The sequence below is a fragment of the Saimiri boliviensis genome, chromosome 7 (genome assembly GCF_048565385.1).
Source record: "Saimiri boliviensis isolate mSaiBol1 chromosome 7, mSaiBol1.pri, whole genome shotgun sequence".
Lineage (NCBI taxonomy): Eukaryota > Metazoa > Chordata > Mammalia > Primates > Cebidae > Saimiri > Saimiri boliviensis.
The window spans coordinates 25,466,192-25,484,474 of NC_133455.1; the positions used below are offsets into that span (position 1 = coordinate 25,466,192).

The following is an 18,283-nucleotide window of genomic DNA, read 5'->3' on the forward strand; positions in this document are numbered from 1 at the left end:
ATACACCACAATATGAGTAGACAGGCCCTAATGTATTGCAACTGTGTAAAAGGCCTAATAGTTGTTTTATTATAATTTGTCTTTTTTTTTTTAACTATAGTTAAGAGCTTTGATTTCTTAAATTATATCTGAATTTAAATGCCAACTCTCACTGGTTATGTGATTCTGGATTAAGTTTCTTAGCATCGCCGAATCTTAAATTTCCTCATCTTTCAAGTGTGATTAAGAGTAATAACCTCCAGCCTGGGCAATATAGGGAAACCCCATCTCTGCAAAATAAAAACAGATTAGCCAGGCACGCCTAGGAGTTAGAGGTGGCAATCAGCTGTGATATCGCCACTGCACTCCAGCCTGCAGCAACTGAACAAAACCCTGTCTCAAAAACAAAACAACAGCGGGGCGCAGTGGCTCACGCCTGTAATTCTAGCACTTTGGGAGGCTGAGGCAGGTGGATAACGAGGTCAGGAGATGGAGATCATCCTGGCCAACATGGTGAAACCCCATCTCTACTAAAAATACAAAAATTTAGCCAGGTGTGGTGACAGATGCCTGTAGTCCCAGCTACTCGGGAGGCTGAGGCAGGAGAATCACTTGAATCTGGGAGGCAGAGGTTGCAGTAAGCCGAGATTGCGCCACTGCACTCCAGCCTGGGCCGCAAGAGTGAAACTCTGTCTCCAAAAAACAAAACAACAACAAAAGGATTAAGAGAGATAGTGACATGTAAATCACTTAGCCCAATACATAGTAAGCCCAATACATGGTAAGGGAGCCATAAACTTTAGCTGTTATTCATTTTCAGATTGATTGATAAAATGGCGTTGCTATTTTTCAGAATTAAAAATCTATTTAGATTTGCTTTCACTGCTAAGGAATATGTAACCACATTTGATTCCTTTTCTCGGCTTTATCCCTCCAATATGCGGAAGAAGAATGCATTATGATGATGCCCAGTGTAAGGACTGGAGGTCATTAGAGAGCCTCCTTTGGGAAAGCGTGATGGCTAGCCTAGTGGCTCCATAATGTTTATAACATGGCAGTCTCTAAATTCTAATGTAAGAACTAATACTTCTTGATAACAGCCTTCAGTGCTATTTTATTCAAATCAACACTCTTATTTGAAAGACTTTTGTAATGGCAGTGCAAAATGGATTGCATAGAAAAGGTGATTCCTAGATTCTTCAACTTGCCAAAAATAGTCTGTAGTTTAAAAAACGGTTGAGAACACTTTTTGGCAGTGTTTTGCAGTTTGATCTGTGCTCTTTCACCTAATAGCTATGTGATTTGGGGCATAAGACATGGCCTCTTTGAGCCATAGTTCCCTCATTTATCTTACTTTGCAGTATTGATGTGAGGATTTGAAGTCATTTTAAATGAAGTGGTAGCAAAGCCTACATAGTGACCCTCAATATATGGAGGACATTAAGATTAGGACATGAATATACTGATACAGAATTTTAGTAAGCCATTGCTCAATGGGGAAAATACGGTGCTTTTCATATCGTTGATAATCTGGATCTTTAACTCCTGTTAAAAATCATGAGTGAAATTTATTTGAGTAGGTTAAAATGCATTGCCTGAAAAACTGGTTTGAAATAATAAGCCATTTAGAGAAAAATACGTATTATAAAAGACGAAACTTGAGTGATTTAAAAAAAACAAATTCTCATTGCCATTGTGCTCTAAGGATTGCAACTTTACTTTAGATGTTGTGCATAGAGTTTCAGACAAAGCAGAATTCAAATCCTATTTCTGCTATGTGACATTGACTTGAGTTTGTTAATGTCTCAATCTCAGTTTTCTTTCAATCAGTAGAAAGAATTTGGCACTAGCTATCTAAGAGAATTGTTGAGCATAAAAGTCAAGTAATAGTTGGCCAAGTCCCATTTCCCCATCCCCTCTGTTTCAGGTTCTTCAGTATCTTAATATAGGTCATGGAGGTAAAGTTTTGCATAACTAGTTGTATATGGTCTTTTCTAGGATGAATGAAATGAACCTGAGCCCAGTGGGGATGGAGCAGCTGACTTCATCCTCTGTGAGCAATGCCTTGCCAGTCTCAGGAAGTCACCTGGGATTGGCTGCCTCACCCACTCACAGTGCCATCCCTGCACCAGGTGAGTGGTAAAGGAGACCTGCATTTCAACACTTAACTGTGTTATCAATTCTGAATGGAGCCTAGAAGAGATCAGAGCCCCTCTAAGGGTAAAAGGGAAAAGGTAAGCAAGCCTGAAAGGTGGTTCCACATGTAGTAGGTAATTGAAAATAAGATTTTTGGTAGAAGAGTATTAGAATTCTAGTGGATAGGAGTAACAGTTTTTTTCTGATAGTCCTCTTTCGAGTTGGTAGTTTTTTGTCCAGAGCTGTAATAACTTGGCATTTTATTGAGGGTTGCCCATTCATCTAGTTCACACTGTTTGCCCTGTCCATGGGTTAATAGAAGAGAGTCAGTTAAAGTTGCTCTAATAACTATTCCCAGAGAGCGTGGGGGAATTGGGCTTTGTATTCCACCAGGTTTGAAATTGAATGGCAGTAACTGCAAGTGCACCTGGTCTAGAATTATGTGGAAAGAAGCGTGGTACTAGACATGGGGCTTTTACATGCAACTCCACATGAGCCTCCAGTATAGCAAAATAGTATAGGAAAAATTCATTCTCTTAACACTGTCCTTTTTTTTTTTTTTTTTTTTTTTTTGAAGCTGGATTGCATTGGTGCAATCTCGATTCATTGCAGCCCCCACCTCCCTGCAGGTTCAAGCGGTTCTTCTGCCTCAGCCTCCTGTGTAGCTGAGATACAGGAACACACCACTGTGCTTGGCTAAGTTTTGTATTTTTTTAGTAGAGAGGGGGTTTCACCATGTCCAGGCTGGTCTCAAACTCCTGATCTCAGGTGATCTACCTACCTCAGCCTCCCAAAGTGCTGAGATAACAGGCGTGAACCAGTGCGCCTGGCTATCACTATACTTTTAAAAACCTTTTTCTGCCTAGCTTCATTTCTTACTCTATTGAAATGGAATAGAAATGAAATTAATATTCTATTGATTCTTACAGTGATAAGCTATCAGTTCTTTAGGATCAATGACATTGTAATGTATTGGACTTTCTTTGTCAAAGTAGGAGTTAGTGTAAATAAATATATATATTGTTTAAATAGTTCCCTAAAGAGAATTACTTGCTTGATAAAATGCCGCAGTTAAATAAGATTCATTGAAACTAGTATCTCTTTACATTTATTTAAGTGTCCACAAAAGAAATTTAAAAAAAATTATTAGTGGTTAACCCATTTGATTGTTTTATAGGCATTCCCTTTAGTGAACACTCTTGTTAAGGAGGAAAAGCCTGTTAAAAAAAAACTTGTCGGCCAAGCATGGTGGTTCATGCCTCTAATCCCAGCACTTTGGGAAGCCAAGGCAGGATCACTTGACCCCAGGAGTTTGAGATCAGCCTGGGTAACACAGGAAGACTCCCGTCTCTACAAAGGAAAAAAAAAATTAGCTGGGTGTGATAGCACACGCCTGTAGTCCCAGTTACTTGGGAGACTGAGATGGGAGGACCACTTGAGCTCTGAAAGCTGAGGCTGTGTGAGCCAGATCATGCTAGCACACTGCAGCCTAAGCAACAGAGCAAAACCTTGTCTCAAAAAAAAAAAAAAGAAAGAAAAGAAAATATTGCCCCTGGCAAACATGTGCAAATAAGCACTGACCAAATTAGTATGTATTTATTATGATACTTAGGCACAGTATCAGTCACTTCACTTTGCAAGTATATATAAGCCAAAGTAGAAACAATTTCAGGTTTAAATTTTTTATTAATCATGAAGGTATAGCATATATACAAAAGATTGTATGAAAGGGTGTATATACAGTTTTACGTCTAAATTATTTTCCAAGCGGAAGTGAAATATTCTGACCATATAGAATGGTCGACATAATAAAGTTTAAAAATACCTCCCAAAATTTATGATATCACTACCTAGGGACCATTCCCTATGAATATTTTGTATCTTTCCATTGTTGTTGTTGTTTTTTTTTTTTCTATATGTAATTTGTTTTCTTGTGTTTAAACTAGGTTTTTAATTCTAAATTAAATATTTTGGCCGAGCATGGTGACAATCTCAGCACTTTGGGAGTCTGAGATAGGCAGATAACTTGAGGCCAAGAGTTCCAGACCAGTCTTTCACCTGGTGAAACCCCATCTCTAGCAAAAATACAAAAATTAGTTGGGCTTGGTGGTGCGTGCCTGTAATCCCAGTCACTCAGGAGGCTGAGGTAGGAGAATCACTTGAACCTGGGAGGCAGAGGTTGCAGTGAGCCGAGATCACACCACTACACTCCAGGCTGGGTGACAGAGTGAGACTCTGTCTCAAAATAAATAAATAAATTAATTAATTAATTTGGTATTTAAGTGCAATACAGACAATTGGAGTATCAACTTGTCAGTTTTGAAACTAACTTAAGAACTATCTTTGAGACTAAGACTACTTTGTTGAGGCCTGTTTGTGGATGTTTGCATGTCATCTAAGGATGAAAAAGGCTACTAGGTGAGGTTTTTGCCCATATGTAAAAACCTTTCTGAGAGTTCAGCCAGTGGTATAGTGAGAATTTTTAATTTTGTATTTTGTTTTATCTGAGAAAAAACATTTTGTTTTGTAGGCCTGCCAGTGGCAATTCCAAACCTGGGTCCCTCCCTGAGCTCTCTGCCTTCTGCTTTGTCTCTAATGCTCCCAATGGGTATTGGGGATCGAGGGGTGATGTGTGGGTTACCTGAAAGAAACTACACCCTACCTCCACCACCTTACCCTCACCTGGAGAGCAGTTATTTCAGAACCATTCTACCTGGTAAGTGTCACAGTTATTTGGGATGTTAGAAAAAAGAGAACAGAGCCACCTTTTAATCTTAGTTCCAGAAAATTTGAATGATACTTTTTTCTGTTTATCACTCTTAGATATTAATCTCTAGGCAGGAAAAATATCTTCATTTATGTACTTTTCCTCTTAGAATGTTCATGTAACATTAATACGGTTTGACTAAGTTGAATTTCTTAATTGCACATAATTTTTCTTCTCCTCCGGTATCTCTTTCATTTAGTGTTTATGATTCTGCAGTTACCATTCCAGTCAAGCACTATAGAGTCTTGGTACAGTGTCATTGTTTTTTAGAGTTCATTAGAATTTTTATTCTGTTATAAAATTACTATATACTTATTGCAGAAAATTTAGCAAATAAGGGAAGGGAACCACTCAGTCCCATCACCAATCTTTTTGGTGTACTTCTTCCTGCTTTTTATTTTAGTGTGTAGGTATTTTTTTTTTCCAGTTTTCATAATTAAAACCACAATGTTTCTCTCTCCTCTCTCTCTTTTCTTTTTTTTTTTTTTTTTTTTTTTTTTAAGGAAGGTGAGGTCTCACTATGTTGCCCGGGCTAGACTGGAACTCCTGGGCTTAAGTGATCCTCTCACCTCAAACTCTTGAGTAACTGGGACTACAGGTACATGCCTGCCTTGAGACCAAAATATTCTTTCTTTCTTATAAATAACTTTTTGAAAAAAAGAGACTGGCTTTCACGATGTTGCCCAGGCTGGTCTCGAACACCTGAGCTGAAACCATCTGTCCACTTTGGCATCCCAAAGTGCTGGGATCACAGGCGTGAGCCACTGTGCCTGGCCCAAGACCATACTTTCTTTGCTGTTACCTAGACATTTCCTTTGCTGCTACATGGTTTTCATAATTATCCTTTTTAATGATGTATTACTTTCTACTGAATGGATAGTTAATGGTTTATTAATCTTTATTTTTGGACAGTTTGGTTTTTCCGGTTTTTATTACCATTGTAATTAATGCTCTTATGAACATCTTTGTATATAATATTTACAAAATGGATTTAGAGAAGATTACCTTAAGTGGAATTTCTTGTATAAGAGGGTATGAACATTTTTGAGGTTCCTAATATATATACTTCACAAAGAAGTTTTAGTAGTTTACCTTCTCACTGGCAGTTTAGTAAGTAATTCACCACATCCTCCCAAGTACAAGTGTTAATTTTTTTTGTTTTAATAAAACAGGTACAATTGTGACTTTGTATTAAATAGTTTAATGTGTTATGATAGTTTAATGATATGTAAGTTTTATTTTACACATAGAAGATTGGTTTTTAAATCATTTTACCTTTTAATAATTAGAGCAAATTTTATTCCCTTGGACTCAGGAATTGCAACCATATGTATATTAAAGGCAGCATTTATATTAGTGATTTCCAGTTGGCTTCAAAGGCACATAGTTAATTTTTGTAGGATTTTTGGAGTTTTACAGGAAAAACTCAATTATAGGTATGTTGCTAAAAATATAGGTATTGATTAAGGAAACAGGAGATTATTTGAACTTAGTTATATTTGTCAGGAAATAGCTTCTAGTACTTGGAATTCTTTAATAATGTACTAAAAGTCTCTGATATCTCATCTTTTCCTTTACACAGGCATTTTATCTTATTTAGCTGACAGACCACCACCTCAGTACATCCACCCCAACTCTATAAATGTTGATGGTAATACAGCATTATCTATCACCAATAACCCTTCAGCCCTAGATCCCTATCAGTCCAATGGAAATGTTGGATTAGAACCAGGCATTGTTTCAATAGACTCTCGCTCTGTGAACACACATGGTGCCCAAAGTCTTCATTCCAGTGATGGCCATGAGGTGGCCTTGGACACAGCAATCACTATGGAGAATGTTTCTAGGGTTACCAGCCCAATTTCAACAGATGGAATGGCAGAAGAGCTGACAATGGATGGTGTTGCAGGCGAGCATTCCCAAATCCCAAATGGCTCCAGAAGTCATGAACCTCTGTCTGTGGATTCTGTGAGCAACAACCTTGCAGCAGACACTGTAGGACATGGTGGTGTGATACCCATTCATGGGAATGGCCTGGAGCTCCCTGTGGTCATGGAGACAGACCACATTGCAAATCGGGTCAATGGAATGTCTGACAGTGCCCTCAGTGACTCCATCCACACTGTGGCCATGAGCACCAACTCTGTAAGCGTGGCACTCTCTACCTCACACAACCTTGCCTCCCTAGAATCTGTTTCCCTCCATGAAGTTGGCCTCAGCCTAGAACCGGTGGCTGTCTCCTCCATCACCCAGGAGGTTGCTATGGGGACAGGTCATGTAGATGTATCTTCAGACAGTCTTTCTTTTGTACCACCTTCACTGCAAATGGAAGACTCCAATTCAAACAAGGAAAACATGGCAACCTTGTTTACCATTTGTGAGTGTGCTTAGCCTTTCTTTTTTGGAAATGTTTATAAAAAGGGCCATCATCTCTTATCAAGTTAAGTCATAAAGTTTTGCATTGGTTAAGGGGTATAGAAAGTAATTAGACTGTGGAACTTTTCTTTGCCTTGGTATTGTCCTTTATATTAATGTGGTGCCTTTTCAAGTAAGCCAAATGATGTATGTACATTTAGTTGGTTCTTTTTTTTTTTGAGACGGAGTTTCGCTCTTGTTACCCAGCCTGGAGTGCAATGGCGCGATCTCGGCTCACTGCAACCTCCGCCTCCTGGGTTCAGGCAATTCTCCTGCCTCAGCCTCCTGACTAGCTGGGATTACAGGCACATGCCACCATGCCCAGCTAATTTTTTGTATTTTTAGTAGAGACGGGGTTTCACCATGTTGACCAGGATGGTCTCGATCTCTTGACCTCGTGATCCACCCGCCTCGGCCTCCCAAAGTGCTGGGATTACAGGCTTGAGCCACCACGCCCGGCCATACATTTAGTTGGTTCTTACAGCATCCTCCTGAAGAAATGAAATGTGAAGCAGTTTTCTTTTGAAACAGTCTTGCTGTATTGCCCATGCTGCAGTGCAGTGGCATGATCTTGGCTCATAGCAACCTCTGCTTTCTGGGTTCAAGCAATTCTCTTGCCTCAGCCTCCTGAATAGCTGGGATTACAGGCACCTGCCACTGCACCTGGCTAATTTTTGTATTTTTAGTAGAGATGGGGTTTCACCATCTTGGCCAGGCTAGTCTCGAATTCCTGACCTTGTGATCCACCCAGCTTAGCCTCCCAAAGTCCTAGGATTACAGGCGTGAGCCACCATGCCCGCGAAGTAATCATTTTTGTATTTTGCAGATAAGCTTAGTATGTGTGGTAGTGTGGACCTAGCTATTCTGGAGGCTGAAGCAGGAGGGTTGCTTGAGCCCAGGAGTTTCAGGCTATAGTGTGCTATGATCACACCTGTGAATAGTCTTAGCTATTCTGGAGGCTGAGGAAGGAGGGTTGCTTGAGCCCGGGGTTTCAGGCTATAGTATGCTATGATCACACCTGTGAATAATACTGCACTGCAGCCTGGGCAACCAAGTGAGACCCTGTCTCTGAAATATAATCATAATAATATAATTTTTTAAAAAGTAAACTTAGCCCATTAATAGTTAAGGTATCTCCCAGGGTTTCACAAATAGAGAGTTAAAGGGGTAAATTCTAGAAACATTGTTTGTGACATGTCTTGTAAAAATTATTAGGTCACTTTTATAACCCTATGGAAAAATGTAGGTGGATGTGCATTTTTTTTTTTGTTCAGAATGCATGTAAATTATTTTTAGGCATGTAAAAGTTTTTCTTACTGGGCAACAACAACAAAAAGCAATATAAAAACAGTTGACTTACTGGTGTTACTACATTTCATTCACGCAGGAAGCATGTTGAGTGCTTACTCTATTTTATTGATGGGGTTTCTCTATCGCCCAGGCTAGAGTGCCGCGGTGTGATCACAGCTCACTGCAGCCTCGACCTACTGGGCTCAAGCGATCCTCCCACTTTAGCCTCCTGAGTAGCTGGGAACCCAAGTGTGTACCACCACATCTGGGTAATTTTTAAGTTTTTTGCAGAGGTGGGAGTCTCACTATGTTGCTTTGGCTGGTCTCGAACTCACCTCAAGCAGTCCTCCTACCTCAACCTCCCAGAGTGCTAGAATTACAGGTGCGAGTCATCACATCTGGTTCTTTAGTGCTTACTATGTGCCAACCTCTGCTAGATGTAGGGGTAGAATGATCTACGAACAGATGCTATGTGTACATTCCTTTAAGGAGCTTACAGTCTGGAAGCATAGCAGACTGTTGTAGTATAATAACAAGTGTGAAGATGGGATGAAGTGCATGGTACTAAAGTAGCCTGAAGGAGAGCAACTAGCCTGGCTGTGGAAGGGTCAGGGAAGACTCAACCAAGGGAAGTAACATTCATGTTAGCACAGACCTTAAGGACAAGGAAGATATGGGCAGTTGAGAGTCAGGAATATTTACAAGTTGTGCAACCACCACCACTGTCTCCTTCCAGAACATTTTAATCACCCAGGAGTTGGCACCTGTAAGTGCCTTGAACCGAAAAAATCATGAATGTTTCAGAATTGCTGAAGCATAAAACGAGGGTGAGAAGAGGGGTCACGTAGTGAGAGCGAAGTAGGAGCCAGAACACAAACGGTCTTCTAAGACTAGTCAGTAGTTTTAGGGAGTGAGGGTTGGGGTAGAGCTTTGCTGCAGTGTGAGAATAAACTTGTTAAGAGGCAAGGAGGTGTGGAAGAGACCATAATTTACATGAAAGGTGATGATTCTATAACCTAGAGTAGAGGTAATTAGGATGCAAAAAAGTGGAGGACATTTATAGAGAACCCAGTTGAGCTTATTGATTGGATAAGGTTGGAGGAGGGAAGGATTAAGGAGAAAACCCTGGTTTTTGGCTAACCAAGAGAAGGCCATGTGTTGGCTCATGCCTGTAATCCCAGCACTTTGGGATACTGAGGCAGAAAGATCATTTGAGGTCAGGAGTTCAGTATCAGCCTGGGATAATGAGACCCTGTCTCAGAAAAAAAAAAAAAAAAAAAGCAAACAACTAAGTCGGTAGGATAGTGAAAGGCAAAGGAGAATTAGATTTTTATTTTTATTATTTTGGGCGGAGCAATGATAGTGGAGTTTTAGACATGTTGATTGCTGTGTCTGTAAGATACCCAGTAGAGATGTTTCATGAAAAGTTGTGTGTGGAGCTGAGAGAGATCTGTCTGGAAATATTTAAGGATTATCAACATTAAAATAGTATTTGTGGCTCTAGAAGTGGAATGAAATCATCTAGTAAGAGTGGAATGAGAAGAGGGCTAGGAATATCAAGACAGAGCAACAGAAGTGGAGCTTCCAAATAGACTCAACAGGAGGGCCAAAAATAGGAGGAAGCCCAGAGCCGTTCAGTGCCACAGAATCCATGTGGTAGAGAGACTTGTTTTAACCTTTTCAAGTCTCAAATTTAGAATTTTAAAATGTTTCAATCCAAGAATGTAATTAACATAAGGCTCATTAATTTAGTAGAAGGTAAAAGGTGGCCTAAACTTATTGATTCTTTCCTAAGGGGGCAAATGGAACCTCTTCTAAGTGTTTGTGTGATAATGAGATATAATTTATATATACATTTTAAATGTGCAATTTAGTTGTTTTTTAGTATATTTACAAGGTTGTTCAGCCACCACCACTGTCTCCTTCCAAAACATTTTAATCACCCTGTAAAGAAACTCATACCCATTAGTCACTTGCCATTCCCTCCTTCCGCCTGTTCTCAGCAACCACTAAGCTAGTTTCTGTCTCTCTGGATATGCCTTTTCTGGTTGTTTCATATAAATGGAATCATGAGATACGTGGCTTTCTGGATCTAGCTTCTTGCACTTATTATAATATTGTCATGGCTCATCCATGTCGTAGCATGTATTTGTACTTCATTTATTTTTAGAGCTGAATAATCTGTAATATGGCTACACCGTATTTTGTTTATCCATTTATCAGTTGATGGGCATTTGATTGTTTCTACTTTTTGATTCTGTGAATAATGCTGCTGTGAACTCTTCATGAACAAGTTTTTGTATGAATATATGTTCTTGGATATCTGTCTAGGAGTGGAATTGCTGTATGTTTAACTTTTTGAGGGACTGCCACACTTTTCCAAAGTGGTGATGCCATGTTACTACCATCTTAGCAGCAGTGGATGGGGTTCTAGTTTCTTTACATTTTTGCCAATGGTTAATTTTTTTTTTCTCTCTCTCTCTTTTTGAGACAGTGCCAGGCTGTGTCACCCAGGCTGGAGAGCAGTAGCGCAATCTCAGCTCACTGCAACCTCCACCTCCCAGGCTCAGGCCATCCTTCCATCTCAACCTCCCCAGCAGCTGGGACTGCAAGAGCTCACCACCATGCTCGGCTAATTTTTTGTATTTTTGATAGAGACAATTTGCCATGTTGCTACCTGGTCTCATGGGTTCAAGACCAGCCTGGGCAATATGGCAAAACCCTATCTCTACCAAAAACAGTAAAAATCAGCCGGGCATGGTGTTGCATACCTGTGGTCCCAGCTACTCAGGAGGCTGAAACAGGAGTGCCACTGCACTCTAGCCTGGGTGACGGAGCGAGTCCTTGTCTCAGGAAAAAAAAAAAAAGACAGACAGATGGCCATAGTTCTAGGGTTTATGTATTCCAACTATTTTGTGAATAATTTTGGAGTTTGAACGTAATGGTTGAATAATAGTATCGGAAATGCCGTTACTTAGCAGAGTGGAAGGGAAAGTGTAAAGAATAGAGCAGAAGATTTCTGAAGGAGGACAGTCATAAGCTTGTGAAAGTGAAGTTGTGGTAAGAATAGAGAACAATATATAAAGGCAGCATCCTCTCTGCCAATGCAGAAAGACCATATGAAAATAAGAAATTGGGAGTTTTAAGTAAATAAAGCCTGCTAGAGTATACTTCTGTCTTTTGAAAGAATGGGCTGCAAATCATTTTCGTCTTAAGAATGTGTCATCAAAACCTGGTTGACCATCTTGTTTACAGTGAAACAAAAGAGTACAGTGGTGCAGCTGGCTCTGACCTCAGTGGCCTATGTTCATAGCACAGGACAGAGCATAGGTCACTGGGGTCAGAGCCAGCTGCACCACTGTAGCCATATTTTCGCTCTGCATGACTAACAGCATTTCAACTCAGTGTCCTCTTATAGTTTAGAATTGGAATCTTTTGGACTTTAGGGCATCATATCTAAATGTATTACTTGTCTACTTAGTGTAAGGGATAATGTTCTCGTTTGTTGAAGTAGTGTGGTGCTATTTTTTCTTTTATTATTTTTAAATTTTTTTTTTTAAACAGACAGGATCTCACTATGTTACACACAAGCTGGTCTTGAACTGCTGGGCTCAAGTGATCCTCCTACTTCAGCCTCCCAAACTGCTGGGTTTACAGGCATGAACCACCATACTCAGCCAATTTGTTGATCAGTGTTTGTGTTATGCACTGAATAGGAAACTTGTCCTGTTGGATCAAAAGAAAAAAATCGGATCTTATTGAAGTCTGAAGAGTGGTATAAGAATGGATATATATGTTAGTGTAAAGAAATGAGTCTTTGATCAGAATATCTCTAATAGAACCATATTTCTTACTGGATACATTTTAGTAGCATTTAAATTAAACCTGGTGCTGGGCATGGTGGCTTACGCATGTAATCCCAACACTTTTGGAGGCTGAGGCAGGTGGATAATCTGAGGTCAGTAGTTTGAGACCAGCCTGGCCAGCATGAGGAAACCTTGTCTCTACTAAAAATACAAAAATTAGCTGGGCATGGTGGCACACCACATGTAATCCCAGGTATTTGGGAGGCTGAGGCAGGAGAATCACTTGGACCCGGGAGGTGGAGGTTGCAGTGAGCCGAGATCACACTATTGCACTCCAGCCTGGGTGACAGAGCGAGACTCCGTCTCAAAAAAAAAAAAAAAAAACAAACCCCGGTGATAATTTAACCTGCTTGAACTAAACCCATTTGTATTGATCGAATTTGCCATCTATAGGGTGCACTCTCTGTGACCGTGCCTATCCCTCAGACTGCCCGGAACATGGACCTGTGACTTTTGTTCCTGACACTCCAATAGAGAGCAGAGCAAGACTTTCTCTCCCAAAGCAGCTTGTTCTTCGTCAGTCAATTGTGGGAGCAGAAGTTGGTAAGAACCTTGGAACTGTAAAACACCATTACGTCTCTTCTTCCCTTGTAGGGTAGAGTTGTGAAAGTAGATGTGTATAATTTAGTAATTATTTGGACCAAAAGTCAATTCATGGCTTAAGATTTATGCTTTTAGGGAATATTGGTCTTGTCCAATAAATCAAGTCAAAAACATTATTGGGAAACTTCTCCTTTGTTAGAATCGGTATGAAGTAAAGCAAAAAATTCTAGATTCAGTCTTTGAAGATTTGACTTTTATTCTCAGCTGTCCCATCCACTAACAATTATTTTAATAACACATTTCTTAAAACTTAGTTTCTTTTATAGAAACATGGAAAATTCACCACTGATAATGACACAAATTTAGATCAAATGTTTGTAAAGTGTATAATGCTCCTTAGGAAAAAGGAATAAAGAATGTAGATTGCCAGACTTTACTTAGCCATATTAGAATTTAGCATGGCTTCTGAGTTACTGTGACGTGGAAATATAAAATTAGGTCTCAAACAAACAAACCAACCCCGGTGATAATTTAACCTGCTTGAACTAAACCCATTTGTATTGCTGGAATTTGCCATCTACAGGGTGCACTCATTATTCTTTTAGCTGCAGTTTGGGCATGAGTCATTTTAAAGCACCAAACAGTAAATTAGGTAAAATAGAACAGTGATTTAAGCACAAAAGATTTTAGAAGTTTGATTTATTTTTATAATTGCTTTATATTTTTACAATAGAATAATATTTTCTGTTCTTTTTTCTTTATTTATTTAAGAGACTGGCTCTCTGTTGGCCAGGCTGGGGTGCATTGGCCTCACATCTGGAGTGCAGCAGCCTCAACCTCTTGGGCTCAAGCAGCCTTCCTGCCTCAACCTTTTCCAGGCAGCTTGGACTACAGGCATGTGCAACCATCAGCCGAACCATTTTTAATTTTTAAAAAAATTAAAAAAAAATTTTTTTTTTTTTGTAGAGACAGCATCTCATTATGTTGCTGAGGCTGGTTTCAAACTCCTAGCTTCAAGCAGTCCTGCGTTCGGCTCTCAAGTGGTGACTCATTATGTTTGTGAGTTACCATGCTAAAACTTTTTATGCTTAACTCCAGAATAATGTATTTGGAGAGACATGTATAAAACCAGATTCAGGAATTTCTGATACTGCTTCTTACTGAGCATTTATTGTGAGCCCTGTGTTATCTATCTGTTCCTTACATTTTATATATTTACAGGCTAGGACCCACAAGGCTTAGCCATCTCTGAGGAGTGCTAGCATATTAGGTTCACCGAAAATAAGATTCTTTGCATGGGTGAAGCGTCTCTCTCTTCTGTATCCTGCTGTTTAAATCATTGATTGTGGAGTTGGTGTCCTTCTATTGACAGGTGTATGGACTGGAGAAACCATTCCTGTGCGAACTTGCTTTGGGCCTCTAATTGGCCAGCAGAGTCACTCCATGGAAGTAGCAGAATGGACAGACAAGGCAGTTAACCATATCTGGAAGGTCAGTCTTGATGAAACTTTTCTGTGGCTTTTGGCTGTTTTTAGTAGTTAGAGGTAGTTAAAAAGAAATGATAAGAGTCAAAATCAGCCAGAACTGATAGAGTGTCATTCACTGGTTAGTCATTTATTTAATGTACTTTTTTTTAAAATGTTACATTCTGTCATTCTTGGTAGCCAAGTTACAACACACAGCGAAACACCAGTGACTGGAAATAGAAGACAAACTGTTTTTGTCTCTGTTTTGTGAGTTAATCCAATCATTTTAACCATTTAATGCATTTTAATTACTTGTGACAGCTGAGGCCATAGACTTTGTTTATATGATAAAAGTCTTATTTTATAATCAACTAAAAACATTCCTCAAATATTTATCTTAGGAAACAGTTCTGCGATAAAAATCTAAGATTATTTTTCTAGTTTTCTTTTCTTTTTCTTTTTCTTTTTCTTTTTCTTTTTCTTTTTGAGAAGGAGTCTCACTCTGTCGCCCAGGCTGGTGTGTGCAGTGGCGCAATCTTGGCTCACTGCCACCTCCACCTCCCAGGCTCAAGTGATTCTTCCACCTCAGCTTCCTGAGTAGCTGGGATTACAAGCACCTGCCATCATGCCCAGCTAATTTTTGTAGAGACAGGGTTTCCTCATGTTGGCCAGGCTGATCTTGAACTCCTGACCTCAGGTGAGGTCCATCTCAGCCTTCCACAGTGCTGGGATTACAGGCATGAGCCACCGCGCCTGGCCTATTCTTGTAGTTTTCTAATGAGAGAGGTTAGAATTGCAAGATTTTCACGTAGACATCTGTTGGGAATGATGCTTGCAAAATTCTAGTAAGGGGGAAATGTGTCTTGTGATCATTGGAAAGGTAAGGTACCACTGTCATTGGGAACTTTAAATTTGGAATGCCAAGCCCAAGTGGGAAAATAATGAGAAGGAATGATTCTAATGGACATGCAGTCATTTAGTGCCTACCATGTGATAGGTGATGAAGACAGGTAGACCATTTTTTTTGTCTTTTCCAGGCAAAGGGTAAATAATCAAAACATTAATCTCTTCACTGAGCACTGGCTGTAGATCTCTGACAGTCTTTATGGTATTGCTGGAAATAGGGAGAATGTTGAAATGATAGCATGTTGGAGAAGGCAGGAATTTATTTTCACACTAACTGGGAAAGCTACTGCAAATGAGTAAATGAGATGATTGCTGGCCTAACTGTAGTGTAGTACTTTATTGCATGTCAGTGTATTGTGGGGAACATTCCCGTGTGAGACCCCCCAAAAGGCATGGGTCTCACTATACGGTGAGTTTGATCCCAAACACAGTTTCCTACTGGAGGCAGTCCAGGTATTGGAAAAAGGAACTGAAAGATGGATGATCAGTTTCTAATATCAACCACGATATCGTTTGGGCCTAAAACTATGCGGTGCTGCGAGACCGAGTGACTCCCTAACAGCAACCAGTTTCTGCTTTTAATCTTTATGACTCTTTCTTTAAGTATAGTTTTAAACTTTTCTTTACTTGCCTGACTGCCTTGTACCCTAGATAATGGTTTAACTGTGGGGATATTTGCAAAGCAAATGCCCCCATACAGGATGGCTTTGATCCCTGACTCAGAGACTCCTGAATGGGGGAGTTGAGATAAGTTGAGTCAGGAGCAGACAAAGGAGAATCTGGTTAAAAGATACTCTGATGAGCAAAACCAGAAAACCTTTTCATATCTCAGTTCTAAAACAAGATCAAACCAGAGATACCTGCAGCCAGGAGGAATAATGTCTGGATGTAAACAAGTTTTGTGATCGCAGGAAATTTTGTTACTTTTTACAACCACTGATTGTGTATCTGACTTCTCTACTGTATAGGCCATGTAAGGTATAGATTTGCATTTCCTCTTGCAATGACGTAAACCAGAGCAAAGAAAGTGTATTTATTCCTGGCCTTCGAAAAATAAAATTTGCTGTTTAGGCACAGCCTATCCAGCCCTCCAGACGCCTCGCTTTCTGTCTCCCTTTCTTCCGTGCACTCTCTCTTCCAGGTATTGGGACCCTCTTGCAGGTCGAGAGACCCCCGGCAGATGTGCCTACCCGTCCCGGACGGTCCCCGACAGTGTATTTGACATATGTGTTTGTTTTCTGTTGGCAGATATACCACAACGGTGTCCTAGAATTCTGCATCATCACAACTGACGAAAATGAATGTAATTGGATGATGTTTGTGCGCAGAGCCAGGTATGTGTAGTCTGGATGAGAAAAATAGTTACCATTTAGATGTTTTTCAGTAGGAAGCTTTGCATGACAGAGAGAAGAGTTAAGAATCCAAATTACACCAATACTTGGATGTACTTAAAGCCTAAGGCAGCCAGGTATGGTGGCTCACACCTTTAATCCCAGCAGTTAGGGTGGCTGAGGTGGGAGAAGTGCTTGAGGCCAGGAGTTTGAGACCAGCCTGGGAAACACAGCAAGACCCTCATCTCTAAAAAAATTTTTTTTCAAATTAGCTGGTGTTGTGGTATACCTGTGTAGTCCCAGCTATTGGGAGGCTGAGGTGGGAGGATCACTTGAACTGAAGAGTGTGAGCTATTATCATACAGTGGTGCTGCTGCATTCCAGCCTGGGTGACAAAGTGAGATCCTGTCTCAAAAAAAAAAACAAGAAAGAAAAAACTTACCAAGAACAATATAGTCACCACTGAATTTGCAAGTGGGTGCCTTTTCATTATATTGGCTGTTAGCGCACCCCTGAGTTACTAGAGTTAATTCTTGTTTAGCTAGCTATCTCTATGTCTTTGTCATACTTTGTTTTTTAAGACTTCATTTTATTTGCCTTTTTTGCTTCCAGTAACAGACTGTAGTGTTTTTGACTATAAAAGGTCATTAGCTAATGTGCTGAAATAAGAATTCTGTTTCTCTACAGAATTGTAGAGAACTGCCTCCTCATAGATAGGACAGGGAATTACAAAAACATTCCAGAGAAAATAGTTCTCCCTAAGCTTTCATATAGGATTTTGCACTGGGGGGAATGTTATGTTTAGTATGCATTTCAAAATTAATGTGCTCCATCTATTAAATGTGATAACTTAGGAACCGGGAAGAGCAGAATTTGGTGGCTTATCCTCATGATGGAAAAATCTTTTTCTGCACTTCACAAGATATCCCTCCTGAAAATGAACTGCTTTTTTATTACAGCCGAGATTATGCTCAGCAGATTGGTAAGTTAATATAAGATGTGTTTATCATGAATCTAGCATAATAAAAATACCAAACACCAGGATTAAAGTTTTGTTAATTACTTGTTAAACTTTTGTTTGTATAAAAGCAAACTATTACTTCTGTATTTGAGGTGTTAAAATTTGTGAGGTTCTTCACAAGCTGAATGTTATTGACCAAGTAGTATTCATATGACATGATCTTTTATGGTAGGGCTTTGGTTTGGGGCATTGAAGTTCCTAAGGCTACTTTTAAAGCTAGCACCATTGAGATATAAATTCACAAAGGACAAAAAAGTTCCTCGGTTTGATTTAATCTGCATAGGCTTTCTCTTTTCTGTGCTGTTTAATCATGACAAGTGATGTTTAAGAGTTTGTGTATGCTACAAAATCTAAATATTTTGCCTAGAAAAGAGACCTTATAATTCAGTATTTACCAAGTGCTTTCTTTGTGCCTGGTACTCTCTTTTATGTGTGTATTTAAAGATAAGGTCTCACTCTGTCAGCCTGGCATGTCGTGGTACAAGCATGGCCAATTGTAACCTTGAACTCCTGGGCTCAAGCAGTCTTTCTGCTTCAGCTTCCTAATTAGCTAGGACTACAGG

The 18,283-nt window shown here is 39.7% G+C and overlaps 1 protein-coding gene across 5 annotated transcripts in view; it reads left to right on the top strand.

Annotated features, from left to right (window-relative positions):
* Window positions 1-18,283, top strand: part of PRDM4 (PR/SET domain 4) — a 60,712-nt gene that overhangs the window by 2,576 nt on the left and 39,853 nt on the right. For all 5 annotated transcript variants that reach the window (XM_074402285.1, XM_074402286.1, XM_039471871.2 and 2 more), the window contains exons 3-9: window positions 1,978-2,111; window positions 4,646-4,831; window positions 6,465-7,259; window positions 12,847-12,996; window positions 14,369-14,487; window positions 16,617-16,702; window positions 17,554-17,681. In XM_074402285.1, the coding sequence (XP_074258386.1) occupies window positions 1,978-2,111; window positions 4,646-4,831; window positions 6,465-7,259; window positions 12,847-12,996; window positions 14,369-14,487; window positions 16,617-16,702; window positions 17,554-17,681 (1,598 nt within the window). The remainder of the gene's footprint in view (window positions 1-1,977; window positions 2,112-4,645; window positions 4,832-6,464; window positions 7,260-12,846; window positions 12,997-14,368; window positions 14,488-16,616; window positions 16,703-17,553; window positions 17,682-18,283) is intronic.